Source organism: Thermobia domestica, chromosome 17 (assembly GCF_964235325.1).
Source record: "Thermobia domestica chromosome 17, izTheDome1.hap1.1, whole genome shotgun sequence".
Taxonomy (NCBI): Eukaryota; Metazoa; Arthropoda; class Insecta; order Zygentoma; family Lepismatidae; genus Thermobia; species Thermobia domestica.
The window spans coordinates 68,267,582-68,286,448 of record NC_137470.1 but is presented as its reverse complement, the minus strand read 5'-3'; the positions used below and the strand labels follow the sequence as shown (position 1 = coordinate 68,286,448).

General features: G+C 35.2%; 1 protein-coding gene across 4 annotated transcripts in view; it reads left to right on the top strand.

The window, feature by feature from the left end:
• LOC145674687 (uncharacterized) overlaps positions 1-18,867 on the top strand; it is a 1,315,729-nt gene that overhangs the window by 1,085,309 nt on the left and 211,553 nt on the right. For all 4 annotated transcript variants that reach the window (XM_081744920.1, XM_081744917.1, XM_081744916.1 and 1 more), the window contains one exon: positions 5,399-5,676. In XM_081744920.1, the coding sequence (XP_081601046.1) occupies positions 5,399-5,676 (278 nt within the window). The remainder of the gene's footprint in view (positions 1-5,398; positions 5,677-18,867) is intronic.

The window sequence follows — 18,867 nt, the reverse complement described above, 5'->3', positions numbered from 1 at the left end:
ATTCTCATCACGGAAGTACGTGGTACGCCTGTTATCCCTGATAGTTGTCTTGTGCTGCGCTTCGGACCTTTCACACTCGCAGCAAGCACCATTGTGGATGTTTCCTCATCTATCGCGGTTCGTGGGGGACCTGACCGTGGTCTGTCGGCAACATTACCAGTTACACTGAATTTCCTAATGAGGTAGCTAACGGTGTTGTGGCTTATTGCGCGTCTTTTGAGGTGGTGCGCGTTGGAGTCCTGGACATTCACACGACTGCTTATTTCCCCAGATATTACGAAGATCCCAATTCTTTCCTGCTTCGTCAGTGCAATCTCGTTCTACCTGCAACGAAAAAAAACCTGTCAAATTTGGGGCGTCATGCCTTTCTTGCAGCGTTAGTGCCATGTCGCTCTCCCTGCAAGGGAACAGAAAACCGTCAACTTTGGAACGGGACCAGATAACGCATTTCTGCTTGCGGGACTGAATTCCCCTGCACAAAACAATGTTAATTGATGTGTCACATGCCTACCTTCCTGTTTGAAAAAAAAAAAAATAACCTGGATCCAAGATGGCCGCCATTCACGGGATGCATCAATCGATAGCTCCTTTACCCAAGTCCGCCCTCCGGCTTGTCGGATTTGCTTTAATCATGTTTGTTTCCAAACTGTACTAAGACTTATGGACCACTATGTATACACAAGTAGTTTCAAAACAACACTGACAACGTTTGGGAGGTGATTTCTGACACCAAGATATGACAAAATGTATAGACCAACCTGGGTGCACAAATGCTCCCTTTCGGAGTTAAAGGCTGCCGAAAACATGAAAAATGAACTTTAAAGATCCATAGCTACAAAACTATGGGACCCACCGTAGTCGGATCAAGACTTCACTTAAGTACTAGTATGTGCCCTTTCCAAATATCTAACTTTCAGAATCCTGCGGTATTTCCGCAGCAGTTTTATAGATGTAGTTGGTGAGTACTTCAAATTGTATGCGCGTAGACAAACTGCCTTTATAAAAATTGTTGCGTGAATACCTTTAAAGTTCACTTTTTCTTGTTTTCGGCAGCCTGTAACTCCGGAAGGGAGCATTTGTGCACCCAGGTTGGTCTTTTTTTTTCTCTCTCTCTCTCTCTTTTCTTGGTGTCAGGAATCACCTCCCAAACGTTGTCGGTGTTGTTTTGAAACACCATATATATAATATAGAGCTCTAGAGAACATTCACTATATATTGTTTTTGACAGTTCCAAGATTGAAGGTGTGGTCCTATGTACTTAAGGGAACAGCACCAATATACTTATGTCTTATCAAAGAGAATGGAACTTTATACTCGACCATAAAAACATATAGCGTGATAAAGACACACCGAATTTATCTCGCTTGCGGTAAATCTGCTTATTGGAAGATTTATTTTGTTTTTGCTTTTCGAAGGAATAATAGTTTTCTTTTGATTTTCGAAAGAATAGTCGAAAGAAAGGAAAACTTTAGAGCTTTTCGTTCATTTTTTTTTTTCGATTTTCTTTCAAATTTTTGGATTTATTTTCCATTCTTGTAGTACTTGCTTGTACTCAAGACCTTAACAATCATTTCTGTTTTGGTTCATTTTTCAATTTCGGAAAAGGACATAATCTAGAAAAACAATCGTAAGGTTAGAACATTTAGAAGCAATTTTCATAGAAGAAAAGTGCTAAAATAAGTAAAAGAAAGAAAAAAGTATAAGAAGTGCTATTTTCCTGAACTAGTTCGGCAATTGCCCTTTCATATAATTGGAAACAACTTGAATCTAACTGAATGTATGAACTATGTATCTCCCTATAATATTGGATAGAATACATAGCCTACCTGCGTTAGGAATGAGAAAATAAATCTGTTACGTAAGATTAAGCATCCTTAAGTTGTAAAATTAAGTACCTTTGTATTTGAAGATAAAACGTCAATGTATTAATAGATGCTGAAGTTTCTTTCCTCAGTGACAGAGACCAATAGAGCAACTTTCATATTCACTCGGAGCATTCAGTAAATGCTACATATTCTACAGCATTCAGATTCATTTGAAGAGTCAACCTCAAATTTTCCTTCGGCAAAGCAAGTAGACAACCCAAATCTCATTTCTAAGCGTCGTTGTTCAAGTTTTTAAAGAAAGCTACTACATATTTGTAACCATACATACAATATAGTTATGTCCGCAAATCATGAACTTTTTGATGAGAAAGTTGATGCGCTTTGGAAATTGCACCTGCGTCGTTTGGATCCAGGGAAAATCACAATCATCTTGATCTTATAATTCTCACAAAACATACAGCACACTTAATTCACGATGATTGGGAAATTTTAAATAAAAATTTTAAAAAGTATTAAGAGAGAGAGATTAGGGTCAAGTTACGGGAATAAAGAGCACAAAAGTTGGATTAAAGGTGCTGGAGAATTATCTCTATTCCTAACTGGAAGCACCATTTTACAGTAAATATGGTATATATGTAATATATTTAAATACCTGTAACTGTAAATATTGTATTTACGTGCTCTTAACTTTCTTAATTTAAGGTTTAAGAACACTAAATAACTTAAATTATAAATAAGAAAATTTCATATAATTCTCATCTCCCTAATAAATGAAGAGATCAAAAATTTGCTTATAACTTTCGATTATGGTAGATAATTAAACCTGAAGATATCACACTCCAATAGCCGCACTCCAAATTCTTTCATCCTTCTCAACAAATAACGTATGAAATGACTTCTGCCAAGCACTTATCTACTCCTTACTTGAATTCAATTAGTTTTACCATTTTAATTGAGTGTAGTTATATCGAATGCAGTATAGATATCAATGACAAAATAGCGCTTTTTTTCCTTCCCTCTATATCGCACTGCGAATTCAGCTCAAATCAACTTCAGATTTTCTCGCGGACACGAAGGAGCTAAGTGGAATTAATTCGTATGAACCATGGTCGTACTTAGGGGTGTTTTGACAACTACGGAATCAGTGAGGTCTTCGAAATATTTTCGAGGTGGGCCTTTATGTATTAACTTAAATAAAGAACACTAGTTTATCGTTGTGATATTAATTTGGGCGTGATCTTCAGCGCTATGTCACTTCGGTGCCATTTTCGAGCTGTGAGACCATGTTTTTATGTTTTAGGAAGGAGTCTCTTCTTTCAGTTTTCTGTGTATCCCTTATGTTAACACGAAGACCATACAACATTTTGAAGAAGGAAATAAATAACATTCTCGTGTTCATTAGAAAGTGACTGAACACGAAATATAGCTTTAGTAGTAATGGTGGTTCGAAAGGTGGACGAGGAACATTTCACCAATGTCCAACAAACAAGAAATATCGTAGAATTCAAATTTCACAACATAAACATCATTTGGAGATGAATAACTCCCACTGAAGCTAAAAGTGTTTCAACATTCTGATAGAACTGATAATTTCCAGGCTTTTAATCTTTTTGAAAATATTGTTTTCCGGAAAATGTCATTTCTGGAGAATGGTAAGTTTTGAGGAAAATCTAAACTGTTTCATAGAAATATTCCTTCAAATTAACCAATTCATTCTCTTTTTAAAGTTAGCCGTTTCTGAGAAATATGTTAAAAACCGAATATAGGAACCTCTTCCTGAGCCATTTTTTCATCATGGCGGCCATAGCAAAATACAGATCAATGGGGACTTCTAATGCTTTGATGAGGACGACAATTAAAACAATGCTATGAAGAAAAAGTTAATTACTAATTATGTCTACGATTTACACCTATTTCGACTAGGGTAATATTGAAAAAAAAAAGAAAGAAAGAAAGAAAGAAACTTATCTATTCAAGAAACTTGTATTTGAAATACTTTACCCTGAAGACGAGAACAATGTCAGTTCTCGAAATGTTGGATGACGTGGAATTCACCTGGATGATTGCCCCAGAATAACTATGTTCATCACGACACAAGGAAAGCTTCAGTTATTATTTCAACGTGTATTCCATTACATTAACTATCTCATTACAAAATCTCGGAATCACATTTTGTCACACTGTTGAAAATTTTAATGATACTAATAGTCACAATATCCACCAATTGTATAACTATCAAAATATTTCAAAATATGGAAGTTGCGTTCTTTTTATCTATATATTAAAATACTAGGTTTATATGTTTGTCTCCAGAGAAAAGTTTGTGTTTGTCTCCAATCATTTCGACAATGAACTCTAGAAAACCACAAGTGCTAGAAACATGCCGTTTTCATTGATTCCAAATTTTGTGTAGATCCTCCAGTTCTAATTGAATATATATATATATAAAACATGGCCGTTATTTCTTTATTACATTTTTAAGGGTACACGGGAGGTGTTGAAATTAAAAAAAAAAAGCATCATATCGTACGAATTATACATTCTAACACCACATAATTGCATACGGAGTAGTGTCTCAGGCGCTTGTTTCATGCCCAAATGATGAAAAACGAAAGATGATAATTTCTCCAGTCTAAGATAAATCTTTATTGTTTGGAGTGTTTTGCCTAATGAACACAATATATCACTGACATAATTAATTGTGTGTGTACTGTATTTGCTTATTACATACTGCATGCAAGAAGAAAGAAAACACTAATCTATATATATAAAAGAGAACGTACAAATCCTTTGTCCGCTCATCACGCTAATACGGCTGAACCAATTTCTTTTATTTTTGGGGGGTTATTAGGATTTGGACCCTAGATGGTTTTTATCATATCACTTTAATTTTCAATTACCAGTGTCTTGAGATAATTGACCATTCAGGTGTCCATTACGTACAAATCCTTTGTTAGTTCATCATAGGTATAAAAATAAACGTATGTATATGCAACCCGCATGACCGTGTCACTCGGCGGGTTAACATAAATGACAGGCGTTATAATGGTTTTTATCATATCACTTGAAAGCGAAAAAGTAAAAATTATCTAAGTAACAAAGTTTATTGCGTTCGGGGGTGACCGCAGCGAAGCGGGGCGGGTTAACATAAATGACAGGCGATATAATGTTAACATTTACTGCAATCTTCTATGGTTTTTATCATATCACTTGAAAGCGAAAAAGTAAAAATTATCTAAGTAACAAAGTTTATTGCGTTCCGGGGTGACCGCAGCGAAGCGGGGTGAACGCTGCTAGTCATACATGAATTAGGAACTCCAACCGAAAGTACGCTCAAATCTTGCAAACGGTGCGAGATATTGAAAAAAATCTCCCCTTTATGATACTCCTTGCCGATTTTTATCAAGACGTCTTTCACTTGCGTCTGTAAAGGAACATGTACAAATGTTGTGAGGGATGACAAGAGAGCTTCTTGCTTATATGTGAATGATGCGCTGTGTATAGAGCGCAGGTTTAGCTAGTTTTGTCTTAATATATTTATTGTAACATTTTATTTATTAACATCTTTTCAGGGACGGTGAGTTACTGGTGCGGTCATCTCGTATTACTCCATTGTGGAACGGACGAACAGCCACATTAGAGATCTACCCTGTTGAGCCAGAGGATGCCGGAATTTACACCTGCGTGGCTGAAAATGAAGCTGGAAAATGTAGTTGCTCAGCCCAATTAGTAGTTCTTGATGTCGATGATCCAAGTCAAGAAGATAAGCAACCACCTGTATTTGTAGAGGGTTTGAAAGACATAACAGCTAAAAACAGTCATTCAGTGGAACTGAAAGTGCAATTACGTGGTAAGTTATTCAGATTTTTATATATCACTTTTATAAAGCATAGTTCGTTGATTTTTAAAGTTGTTCCAGTAAATTTACTGCAAGTTGGTATGCTACCCAATAAGCAAACACATGAACATATCACGAAGACTATCATAATTCACAAAGCCAGTTTATTTCCTATTTACAGAGAAACCTATGCATGTTGGTCTGTGCAATCGCTGAGGGACGTCATTCCTTATACGTGACGGATTAAAATGACCGTAAATCTAAGAATCCCGGAAATATAAATCATGTTTCCAGGGTTTCGGCGGACCATACGCATATTTTCGCGTAACTCTTAGCAGGGAAACGAAAGAGAGAAATTATGCCGGAAAACACTAGATATAGACGGCAATTCTAGCACTGCTTCCGTATTGATGAAATAATTTCTTGATTGGTTCTTTAAGCTGCTTCCTGTACAGAAGTGAGGTAAATTTTGTTTGAACCGATGTAGCACTTTCCATATATACATACATACAATAAAACCTGCAAAGCATAATTGGATTGAATTTAAACAGAGAGCTGCGAGCAACGTGCTGAATGAACGATAAAGTTGATACATCCATTTCTGAGCATTGTAGCGAGCCCAAGTAACACAGTACAGTAGTTTCTTCATAACTTGTTACTAACGATAGACCATCCAAACAAGCTATTATTTGAAACAAAATGTTCGAAGTTTAGTGGCATTCTATATGAGATGTTGACATACTACTTAATGTAGGATTCGATCTCATGGGCTCCTACCAAGATTAATCCAATACAACGTCCGTAGAAAGCACGTGGACAATAAAGGAAAAGAAACTTCGTGTTCTGAAGATATTTGAAAAGAAAAGTAACAGATCCATTTCCAGAAATAAAATATATTGGTTTAGAATTGTATGCTAGAAAACGTAGACAGGTCTTATAATCACAGATCTTCTGAAACGAGAATGCAGATATCTAAATACAAGTTATTATTCCTTGATTGATTTCTCTCTTAATGTACATTCGTTGGTTTAAAGTGGCGCAGTGTAGCAGTTTTAAATTTTATTATTATTGATTGATTGAGAATACAAATTTCTGGAATATGTGCTAACTCAGCTTCTCTAAAAATTATAATCATGCTTTAATGTTGAATAGTATGCTGAAAATTGAAAACAGTGTGTGTGAAAGTATCACACGGTGGGCGTATTCTAGGAAGCTCAGCTAAAACGACTATAACAGACAAAGGAACAAGAAGCACGCCGTCTTTTTATTTCGTTCGCATAACCATGCCGCCAGAAATCAATAGGAGCTTGGTCCACACTGTAAGTGGAGGTGGTTAGAGTTTTATGTATAATTTTGAGGACAAATATTTTTGTTTCATTTACAAAATATAGTTATGAAACAAGAGATTTTGCATTTCTAACATTCTAAGGCTTCGCGAAATTCATATTGAAATGCTTTTATTGACCAAATGTTCATTTGTGTTGTAATTGCTTTGTTTTTTCTTATAGAACCCACTCGATATCCAAGCAATTACCTTAAGATACATGTTCGATATAACCCTGTGAAAAGGCTAAGCGAATGTTATCGAGAAAGTGGTGGGTTTCTCATATTCCAAGGCTTCATGAAATTCATATTATAAAATGCGTTTATGTTCATTTGTGTTATAATTTCGTTGTTTACTTTTAGAGCCACTCGGTATCAAAGCTATGACCTTAAGCTATTGTTTGACATGTTATTGTGGAAAAGTTTAGCCAATGTTACCGAAAGCTGGAGTTCGTGATAAATTTCTACCAACACAAAATACATGTATACTAAATTCGGGATGTAACTTTAAAATAGCCGTTATTGTAATTATAAATGAAATACACAAAATGCATATTTAAAAAGATGTAGCAGACTTTAGGTTGGTAAAATAAGAATCTATGGTCTGTAAAATGTAATGGTTTATAAAAAATTCCTTCAATATGTCAGCTGATTACAATACCTTAATTTATCGAGGTAACTCCATGAGCTGTCATCCAACGAAGTTGCTCCGTCAAAATCTTATGCATACTTCCCCGACAAACTCGGTGTTCATAGTTTTATTCAAAGGCTGTTTTACAAAAGCCCACCCCTTTTCTTCCCTTCTCCATAAAAGGTAGAAAACTTTGAATGTTAGATAACACGTACAATCACGTTATCATGACTTAGATCGAAAGTTCTAGAAGGTTTAGGACATAAACCTCCCAAGGTTCAGTACCTCGAGCATTACCCTCAATCGACCTCACAGGAGGCGAGATCGTCCAACGTGAACTTATCAATATAGATGATTAAAGTAGAAGAAATAGATTTTTACAATAAAATAATGTTTATGTATGCAGATATAAATCACATCACTCTGTAGAAAGCATAGCTGGCATGTTAGTGAATATCAAAATATTGATCGACAAAGTAGCACAACAAAGTATAACTGACATATGACAAGATGTGTATTGTATAAAAGTAGCAAATAAGGGGAAAAAGTCAGGATAAGAAATATGATGTAGACGTGTACAGACAGGGTAAAGGACTTCTGCTATTGCATCTAGTTTAATGAACCAAACAAGTTTTTTTTTTTTTTTTTTTTTTTTCAAAATACTTCAAAGAAGCTTGAGGCTACATAAGTTCAATTCTTGGAGAAGAAGAAAAAATTAATTAGGATATTACGAATGACATCCACTGAAATCGAACGACGGATTTCCGGGTTCATCTCTCTCAGGATGTAACAATATGATACTAATTCGGAGGGAAAAAAATGATTTAAGGATTATTTTTTCTCGTTCTAAGCCTGAATAAAATACATCCAAAGCTGAATGTTTGTCGCAAAGAATGTTTTTTCCCTGGAAGGCCTATCATCATTTTTAGAGTAGTTGATCGAATATAATTAATGAGTCAAATGAGTAAATAAATAGGTAGTAAAAGAAGACATACAGATATCTAGTGGTATTATTTTAATTTTTTAACAACCGTCTCTCTCTCTCTCTCTCTCTCTCTCTCTCTCTCTATATATATATATATATATATATATATATATATATATAATATATATATATAATATATAATATATATATATAATATATAAATAATATGTGTGTGTGTGAGAGAGAGAGAGAGAGAGAGCAGATGGATGGATAACTCTCTTCGGAAACAAACCATACAAGGTAGAAAAAATGAAATCTTTGAGTTTTACGTCCCACGGTTATGCCGGTTAGGCTAAAGAAGACGGTGATGATGAAATGAATGAAATGGTGAAATGAAGAAAGTGGGAGGAAACGGGAGAACCCCGAGAAAACCCACGAGCACGGTGTTTGTCCTCCACAAACTCCACACGGTGCGAACTGGGATCGGACCAGGGACCCCCCACATACAAGATAGACTAAAGCACAATTTTTACTGGATACCACAGGTGACAAGTAGAGACCTGAACAGTATCCTAACACAAGGTGGTGTGACGAAATAAGGTAGCACTGACAATATCTTGGAAACGAATTATCCAAGATAGATGGTTGCAGGGGTAAAAGTGGGTCTGAAAAATTAGGGGAACGCATGATGTCGCGCTGTCCCCCGTGCTTATCTTTGCCCATTGTAATATTTAGAGTGTGAGGGGACGCTACAAATGTTTACTGGAAGTGGGGTGACGCTGTACCCCGTGTTCCTTTTCATTTTACCCCTGGGTGGTTGTCAAAAAGTATTGGGAAGATCTTAATCCAGCAATGGATTGACAATTGTTAATAATGGTATGTATCCGTTTCAGATATAAATAACCCTCACCATTATACTCGAGTGATTCAGTTCTCATTCTTGAAATCTGAGCATTTGAGATTAAGAAATAAACGCTTATATCTTGTTCTGAGGGATCATATGTTTAACCCTGTATCTATAAGAATTTCTAAAAACAAAGATTAATAAACTAAAATTTACTGTTCTTGGGTATAACTTCGTAAAATTTAGTGTTATGTCTGGGTATAACAAACAGTTCTGCGAACTTGAAATATTTTAACAACCGGTTCTAGCGAACCGGCTGAATAGCACCGCTACAGATATCTGAAAATATAGTGATATTTCGTTAGGCTGGAGAGGCAGAATGTCTTTTCCAAGAATATAACTCATCGCGATTGCTCTAAAGTGGGCAACCAAATAAATCTTTCTCTTATTAATCACTAAGAAGAGAATCATTAACGATGCGTAATACAACGACCATTTCTGTCTACAGTGCTTCCAGAAGAAAATACAAGACGGTAAAAGCACTAAGCGTTTCCTTCGCAATATTCATACAAACTAAAACCCACATGATGTATCCTGCTGGGTTACAATAGCTGAGCTGAAGTTACTCTCCTATATATTCAACCATACGACTATTAATTCGTTTAGAAGGGTTTGTGGAATTTAGATGTTCTTAAACTATTTAGATTCAGTGATTAACTGGGGTTTATCAAGAATAATGAAACCTTTGCTTCGAAAAACTAGTAGAACAATAGTTTTTGCCATACTCAACTCAAACCCTGGGGCCGCGGTGGCTCAGTGGTAGAGCGTTCACCTCTGGTGCATGGGGTCCCGGGTTCAAACCCTGCTCCCGCCAAGTGAACTTTGTGGTGGACAAACACCGTGTGCGTGGGTTTTCTCGGGGTTCTCCCGTTTCCTCCCACTTTCTTCATTCCACCATTTCATTCATTTCTCATAATCACCGTCTCCTTTAGCTTAACCGGCATAATCGTGGGACGTAAAACTCAAAGATTTCATTTCATTTTTCAACTCAAACCCTAATACGGGATAGATCTGATGATTGAAAAGTTGAGAGAAACTGTTTATATATATATATATATATATATATATATATATATATATATATATATATAACATATAGTGTCTCAAAAGTCCCCTGACATAGGGTAACTCTTACATTTTGTTGTAACTCTCAGAGTTACAACAAAATGTAAGAGGGGAAACAGTCTCCAAATATGATGTTTTCAATCTAAAGTGATAAAGTGAAAGATTTTTTTTTTTTTTTTTAATCGGATGAGCCGTTTGGGCTATACACTCTTTATGCGCCCATTGTTAAAAATGCAAAGTTACCATTTACCTGGACCCACAACATAAGTGAATGAAGTTACTGTCTTTTATGCTAATATGTCGAAAGCCAGCCCTCATTTCGAACAGTAAGTTCATTCACTTATGTTGTGGGTCCAGGTAAATGACAACGTTTTATTTTCATTTAACATTGGGCGCATAAAGAGTGTACAGCCCAAATGGCTCATCCGATTTAAAAAATTGTTGGACATCATATTTGGAAACGGTTTTCCCTCTTACATTTTGTTGTAACTCTGATAATAGCAGAGTTAAACTATGTCTGGGGACTTTTGAGGCACCCTGTATATGTATGGAACGGTGGCATTGGCCATATTTTAACAACTAATTTTCTTTCTGTTTTTTAGTTTTTGAATTTTATTAGGTTGGTGCGAACGAAATGCCCGTGGCATGCGCGTAATTTCCAAACTTAAAAAAAAAAAAAAAAAAAAAGATACAAAACTACAAAAAATGTAGTTATCTGCAATCACATACTTTTTCCATCGCTCAGATAAATGTTGGATTCTGTGGGGGGAAAAAAATGTTTGACGTTTGCAATACGAAGGACTCCTTATCCACGCGTTGCACCGCCCGATCATCAGGAAAAGCCTTTTTCTTTCAAAAATTGATCAATATGCCCTAAGAGTTGGTTGTCAATGATACAGATATCCAGTGGTGCCCACCCCCCGCAATTGTCTATCCATAGGTGTTCTTCCATGAAAAAAAAAATCTTTTCGATTTATTTTTACACCCCCTCAAACATATTTATATAGATTTTTAACACCCCCAAATATTTCAATGACGCAGTTTGCGTCATAGCCCCCCCCCCATTGTGGGAACCCCTGAGATATCGGCGGAACACTGTAGGCGAGGCAGGGTTTCATATTGAAACTCATGTACGGCCTGAACCGTAATTGCATGGTACATGGGCGAGCATTGTAGTCTGAGGACACTGTCACTTGACCATTCTGTCCATTTCATGTAGTTGAGCACTCTAACGATCTGCATTGATGGTTTCACCTCACCTAAAAAAGAAAGAAATAGATAATTTCTACTATAGACAACCATGCTAGCAACAACTTCTTCTGTGGGTAAAGAGGTAGTTAACACGTCTGTCCTTGGAGTTGCTCACGGTCCAACCATTGTCTTGTCCGTTTACAATTGTTATAACAGAACAATTTTTCATGTGAAATGACTTTCCAATGTAGAAAACGTTTCCGGTTATTTCTTAGTCTCAGAGAACTTTACCTCCAGATGGCAACTCTTATTGGTCGGTGTATAAGTCCAACACCCATGAGTCCGACTTTAACATCTTACTGGTTGCAGAGACCCACCGAAAGACAATGGCGTGGCGTATGCTGGTGTAGCTTCCGTGTGAAATGAGCGTTGGAATACAGAAATGGAACTCCAGTACAATGTTGTAGACTGTTTTATATTGGCAGATTATTATAGTGTATACACAAAGTTCAATTGTGAAAATTTCGAATTAAACAAAGTTGTATATACTTATAATACGCATACTAGAAATTGTTTACATGTATCAACATGGAAGTAACATGCATTGAAAAGGTACGGGTAAGAAAATATACATGTTAGCCGCTGTAATAAAAAGAGAAAAAAAATATGGTTAAACTCAAGAAATTACTTAAAAATATATCTCCTAAGCCAGTGGTTTTCAACCTTTTGACACTTGCGGACCGGCAAAGTAGGAAACTATACATCTTTTAAATTTAGGTTTTATTTTTATTATTTATTATTAAAAATTATGATTTTGAAAATTTTATGTTGTACACTGAGATCTGCATTTTACTGTTAAATGTGATTTTGTAATCATATCAATTTAATCTCTTTTCTCTTAAATTTGGACTCAATGTGACATTTGCTGCTATTTATTTGCCAAAATCTTGTCGATGCATGGGTCCAATGTAGATACTGCAAGGTGTAGAGCGGCATCTATGTCCATTCGGTTCCTATATTTTGTCTTAATTACACATAGAGCAGAGAAAGTTGATTCACATAAATATGTTGTAAGAAAAGTCACTAATAATTTCAAAGCTTCTCTGCTGAGACCTGGATATTCTTCACTTACAGATAACCAAAACTAATTCAGTGATTTGATTTTGAATCCGAAGTTGAGAGTTACATCTGAAGATAGTTTCTTCTTCTCTGGAAGTTCACGTCCTCCGTAAAAAGACCAATTGTCCAAATATTCCCTTGCCGAGGATCCTCTTTCTGACCCTTAGGATAATAGTGATCGAAGCTTTCAATCAACTTGCTGAGATGTTGATGTATAACGGTCAATATACTTTATACTCCTGGCTTTTAATTACGAGATTAGAGAAATTGATTTTTTTTTAATCAAGGGAATACTCATTTCATTTAGTTATTTCTGAAATAGTGTTTCGTCAAATTGGATGAAAGCCAATTTATAAAAATTTCCCTGAGCCTGGGTAATATGTAGTGAAATATTAAATGCTCGTTAATTACCTAGACAATTAGCGAACATTAACTTTTTTATTTTATGTAATTGCTGGAAGAAACTTCGGAGAAGGAAGTAGTAAGAAGAGCTAGTATATAAATCAAATAAAATATACACATTAAATACACTTACAGTGCACACTGTTAAGTCCCATATATTACTTTCAACTGAAAATCTTGCCTATTTCTCATGCCTTCTTCAGTAAGCATATTAAAGCGATTTGACAACAAATTCAACTCAGAGCTTTTTCCTAGTTCTCTAACAAAATTATTTTCAGCGGAGCTAGTTTCCTGGATGTCCCAATATTTTCCTCACATTTTCTCTATCTTCTCTTTGGAATACATGAAGTTCATGATTATTCCATTCCTGCTTTTATACAAAAGCAGTTTTATATAACTAAAATATAATTAAAGCCACTTTTACTTACAAACAAAATTAATAATAATCAACATTTTGTATATTTACCGATATTTATAGTTGAGTAAGTTACTTAATGTTTAACTATATAATAAGAAAACGAATAAAATATCTACATTAATATATAAAAGAAAAAGTCTATATGGAAATAAGGCCTATTTACATATTCATATGCAAATTGCTATCAGTCTATCTTGCCGTTAACAGTACTAACAGTCCTATAAGGGACGCTTCCTTGATCCTCATAATATTAGGAATGAGGTTCCCACTAGAAGAGTTCAACGGAACATGAGCCGCAGCGAACGCGACCTAAGTGGCTACTAGGTTATTTTACTTTCGCCAGAGTTACAAATCATACTGTGAGCCAGTCAGGGTTTCCAGGTCTTTATGTATTTATTTATTTATTACAGTGAAACCTGTCAACTAGGCCACCTCTCTAAGTTGGCCACCTGCTTATCTTGGCCTGGCTAGTCTTGAACCTGCATTTTCCCATAAGACATTCGTTACTTACTACTCTATAAGTTGGCCACCTGTCTATCTTGGAAGTTGGCCACACTGAATCAATGTTTACCCTATGATGATAATGATAAATTTACCTGCGTATCTTGGCCACGGAAAATACAGTTTTGTTATTTTTCTTAACTCTTTCGAATACCCATATGAGAGGCAAATGTTCTGTATTTGTGACTGGACATAAAGAAGCTAAAGAAGCATAGATTTGCACGGTTTGTTCTTGGAGGTCAATGGCCAGAACACTACCCTCATAAAAGGGTGGTGAAGGAAGGTGTGAATAAGAAAAATCACGTACAGGAATTCAGGAAATGGTTGTACGTATTTGTTTACCCTGTTTTGGTAAAACCATTAGCTATATCGGTTCCTTTCACCAATGGGAAGCTTTGGTAATTCCGGAAAATTCTCAAGGTTAAAGCTCAATTCTCCTTTATTGGCATCTGACTGCATGTCAAAAGGTAGCGGAGGTTTTGAGATATGAATTCCCTCAAGATTTTCTCAAAACATCGTTTGCTCCGAGGGAAACACTTCTAGCTCATTAAGAAAAGGTAGTTAACTACAATATTAGAATGTGCATATCTGCCAAAAAGAATAAAGCAAATATGTCTAGAATGAATCACCATTCAGTAACAACTGAAAAGAAGTCATATAAATTGCATATGAATTTCTCAATTTATAACTTAGCTTTTCTTGTTTTCAATCTGAATAACTCAGTGTGCTATAATATCAATTTCAATAAACTACGTACATACACTTCTATTTCATGGTTGTTTTTGTTATTGTGTTTTCAATCCGAATGATCCAATGTACCAGACTAGTATTCAGGAAGAGAAAGGTATGCATATATATTAAATATACTATCAAGAGCGCCGATACTGGGGGGTCCGAGGGGGCCCGGAACCCCAAAGCTCATGTGGACCCTATTTTATTTATGAGTATACAATATTTGGTATAATTTGAGTGCAATTTGTCTTAAAATCTTCATATATATACCTTTTGCATCTGAATGCCCCCCCCCTCAAATTTACAGAGAAATCGGCGCTCTCGCATACTATAGTAATATTTTCTAGTACTGTATATTTTTATGGTTACTCTATATACATTATTTATCAGTAGCTGTCGGGCCACTGCTTATTAAAATTTTACAATCGAGTAATACTAGAAATCCTATTCTAAAAATACACAAATCACACTTATTTTCTGTAAGTTGGCCACCTGTCTAAGTTGGCCACTTTTCTATGGAACCGATGGTGGCCAACATAGACAGGTTTCACTGTATTATTTATTTATTTATTTATTTATTTCCCGCGATGGAAGGATAGAATCAGAATGTCCTGCTTTAGTTGGTTTCTTGTGAAAAGACATGAAGGTTATCGAAGAAGTATTGCTCTTTGCTGCAGTTTTTTCTTGGGTAAAGAAGAAAAGACGCCGAGGCAAACGCCGTTTTAAAGTGCATCCTATTAATAGGCAAAGACTACTGCACAGAGAATTTCACTGGCAACACGCCTTTCCTTTTTTTTTTTTATTTGGACATGTTTTACTGATTCTGAAACAGCAGAAGGTCTATTGTTTCGAAACGCAACAAATGCGCTCGAGCCGACGTATTCTGCGCGTTTTTTTTATTGCTTTCGCGTTTGCAATGTCTTGTGATTAGTCATCCACATTTTAAATACGCATGAGACATAAAAACGTGTTGTGAACGCATCGAAGAGCCGTGCACTAATTCATGAAGCTGAAGTAACAGTAATATCGTCAAATAACGGTTATTTATTAACAGCTAAGTGAAAAATCAACAGCAGCAGCATAAGTTTTTTCACCAAAATATCCTTTGTTCCTTCCTTTTCTTTCTTTATTTCCTTATGAACAGTCGAGTCTTTCCACAAATCTCTTCAAATAAAGCATAGCTTGCACATAAAATGTTATTTTAGTGGTTAAAAAAAATGCAAAACGATAGTGCTTAAGGCAGTAAAAGAAATTACTCACTATTTCTACTATTCTCTTCGTTAAATATGAAACCAATTATTATTAGCAAACCAATATCGATACCTATGTGGAAAAAGAACCACTCATCAAGGCAATACCTTGAAAGTGGAATTTATTCGCAGTTGCTTAGTGCTAACGCCATCTATTGGCAGCCTCTGAATTCCTCACAACTACTGAGTAGCTGAGAGTAAGGAACTGCTATCAGGAGCTGGTTTCTGTGAAAATATTAGTGAATTAACTCTCTTAATAAACAGCCGAAACAATGGCTTTAGCCACCCATTGCAAAGAGTAATTATCATTCAGGAGCTTTTGTGTGAAGTATCGAATGAACGTACGTTCTACAGTCTATTTGATACAACTTGTCCTTTCTGACAGTTGCTTTCCTCTGTGTTTTCCTCCCTGCACGTGGTCATAACAATCAAGCAAAGAAAACTGTTTCTATGGCAACAGCATGTCCAGCAAATTATAGTGGCTCATTTCTCTCTTTCTGCAATGGTAAAACATTCTACCAGGCACGTAGCCAGGCTGTCGGAAAGGGGGGGTGGGGGTCCGTGACATGAAATGCTGTGGTCATTACATCAGGGGTGATCATTCTCAACTATTTTACTGGAACATATGTTGGTTCGTTTAGCCAGGATTTTGTAATGGGGAGGAGGGGGAGTGAGACCGAGACATGAAATATTGAAGGCACAGTATTTCATTCAATCTAAACTACTTTACTCACAACATATATTGTACTTTACTGGCAACATATATATCCTAAAAAACACACTGTTTGTTAGGACAATAAACTGAGGATATGTTAGTAACTATTTTAATAAGAAACTATGAAGAAATCTCGAGTAAAAGAATCAAAAAAAAATATTGAAAAATATTTTACAATATTTACCGTAAATAATTTTCGTTCCTTCCTCTGTTCATTCAAATATAACAATTTTCCTTTCATTATGACCTCAACTATAACAAAAAGTACATATCCACTATTACAAAAAGTACATATCCAATAATTTCTTGTAAAATATTTTACAATATGCTTTCTCTGTTGAATCAAATGTTAACAAAACTTTCTTTCCATATAACTTCTTGTTTTTATTATTCCGTCAACTACTGTCTGTTCCAAATGACAAGTTGAAGGAGCAGTAGAAAACTGTTTCTGAAATAACATATTTGATACTGCAGAGAAGCAATGATGAAAAATTAAGATTAAAAAAGTCCATACTGTTACAGAACGGCACTATGCTTTCGAAAGCTTGAAATTTCTCTGACTGTAGCAGAAATTCTGAGAATTCCGTAACTTTTCTAGAAATTTCAAATACCCTGAGTTTTCCAGTATATCCCGCTCATTCGCCACCATGTATTGCAAGTAATACAAATCTCCTCATAAGAAAGAGTAACCAAAGGCTTACTGTAGTGTGTTGTAACCGAATTTTATGAGAAAAAGGTGGTATAGGCACACTCTAAAAGGTGATGTTCAAATAAAATTCACTTTCAGTGGGGGACTGTGTTGTAACCGAATTTTATGAGAAAAAGAGTAGTAAATTGATTAAAATTAAAATAATTAGAATTAGGTGTGGTTAGTATGATTTACACCAATTCGTATCCCGGGCTGTCTCATTAGAGCATGTGAGGTAGGTTTTGATTTTTTTTTTATATATATAGAAGTAAGTAAAAGTACCCTAATTTACCTTCAAATGCTTGGTACAATATTTATTTCCACTATATACACAATGAGATTAATTGCAAAATGTTTAAAATACAATTTACAATAAGATTTACGTTAGGAGACCAATTACTACGGCTTATCTATCTATCTATCTATCTATCTATATATATATATATATATATATATATATATATATATATATATATATATATTTAGCTGAGTTTTACTAGAGGTAATTGAACTTACAGGTGAAGGTAGAGACCTCTCATCCAAAGTTCTTGGTATTCTTGTTTATTCATTTTTAAGTTCACATTTTTATAAAATATGTTTCGTATTATTTACCAGCATATTTTAAATCTAATACGTTTTGTGTGTGTGTGTGTCAACATTTTATTTTATGAGAAAAAGGGGGAATAGACACACCCTAAAAGGTGATGTTCAAATAAAACACACTTTCAGTGGGGGAGTGTGTTATAACCGAATTTTATGAGAAAAAAAAGAGGAGGAATAAATGTAAATGATAAGTTGTTTAAAATGTGATAGTGCCTTAGTAAATGATAAAAAAAACTTAAAAGAGGAACATTAATATGTCATGACGACTTGTCCTGAGATAGAGGGTAATGAGACTTTTTTTTTTTTTACAAAAAAGTCATCAAATCTTTGTCATTCTGTCAAGTCATTCTGATAAAATTGGGAATATAAGGGGACGAAAAAAAAAATAGAAGGAAGACTGATACAGCCTAGACGTCGAGGGTGATTGGAGCGAGTCATGTGAATAAAACGGAACCAAGAACTTTGGATGAGAGGTCTCTACCTTCACCTGTAAGTTCTATTACCCCTAGTAAAACTCAGCTAAAAAAAAAAAAAAAAAAAAAAAAAAAAAAAAAAAAAAAAAAAAAAAAAAAAAAAAATCTAAGCCGTAGTAATTGGTCTCCTAACGTAAATCTTATTGTAAATTGTATCTTAAACATTATGCAATTAATCTCATTGTGTATATAGTGAAAATAAATATTGTACCAAGCATCTTAAGGTAAATTAGGGTTCTTTTACTTACTTCTATAAAAAAAAA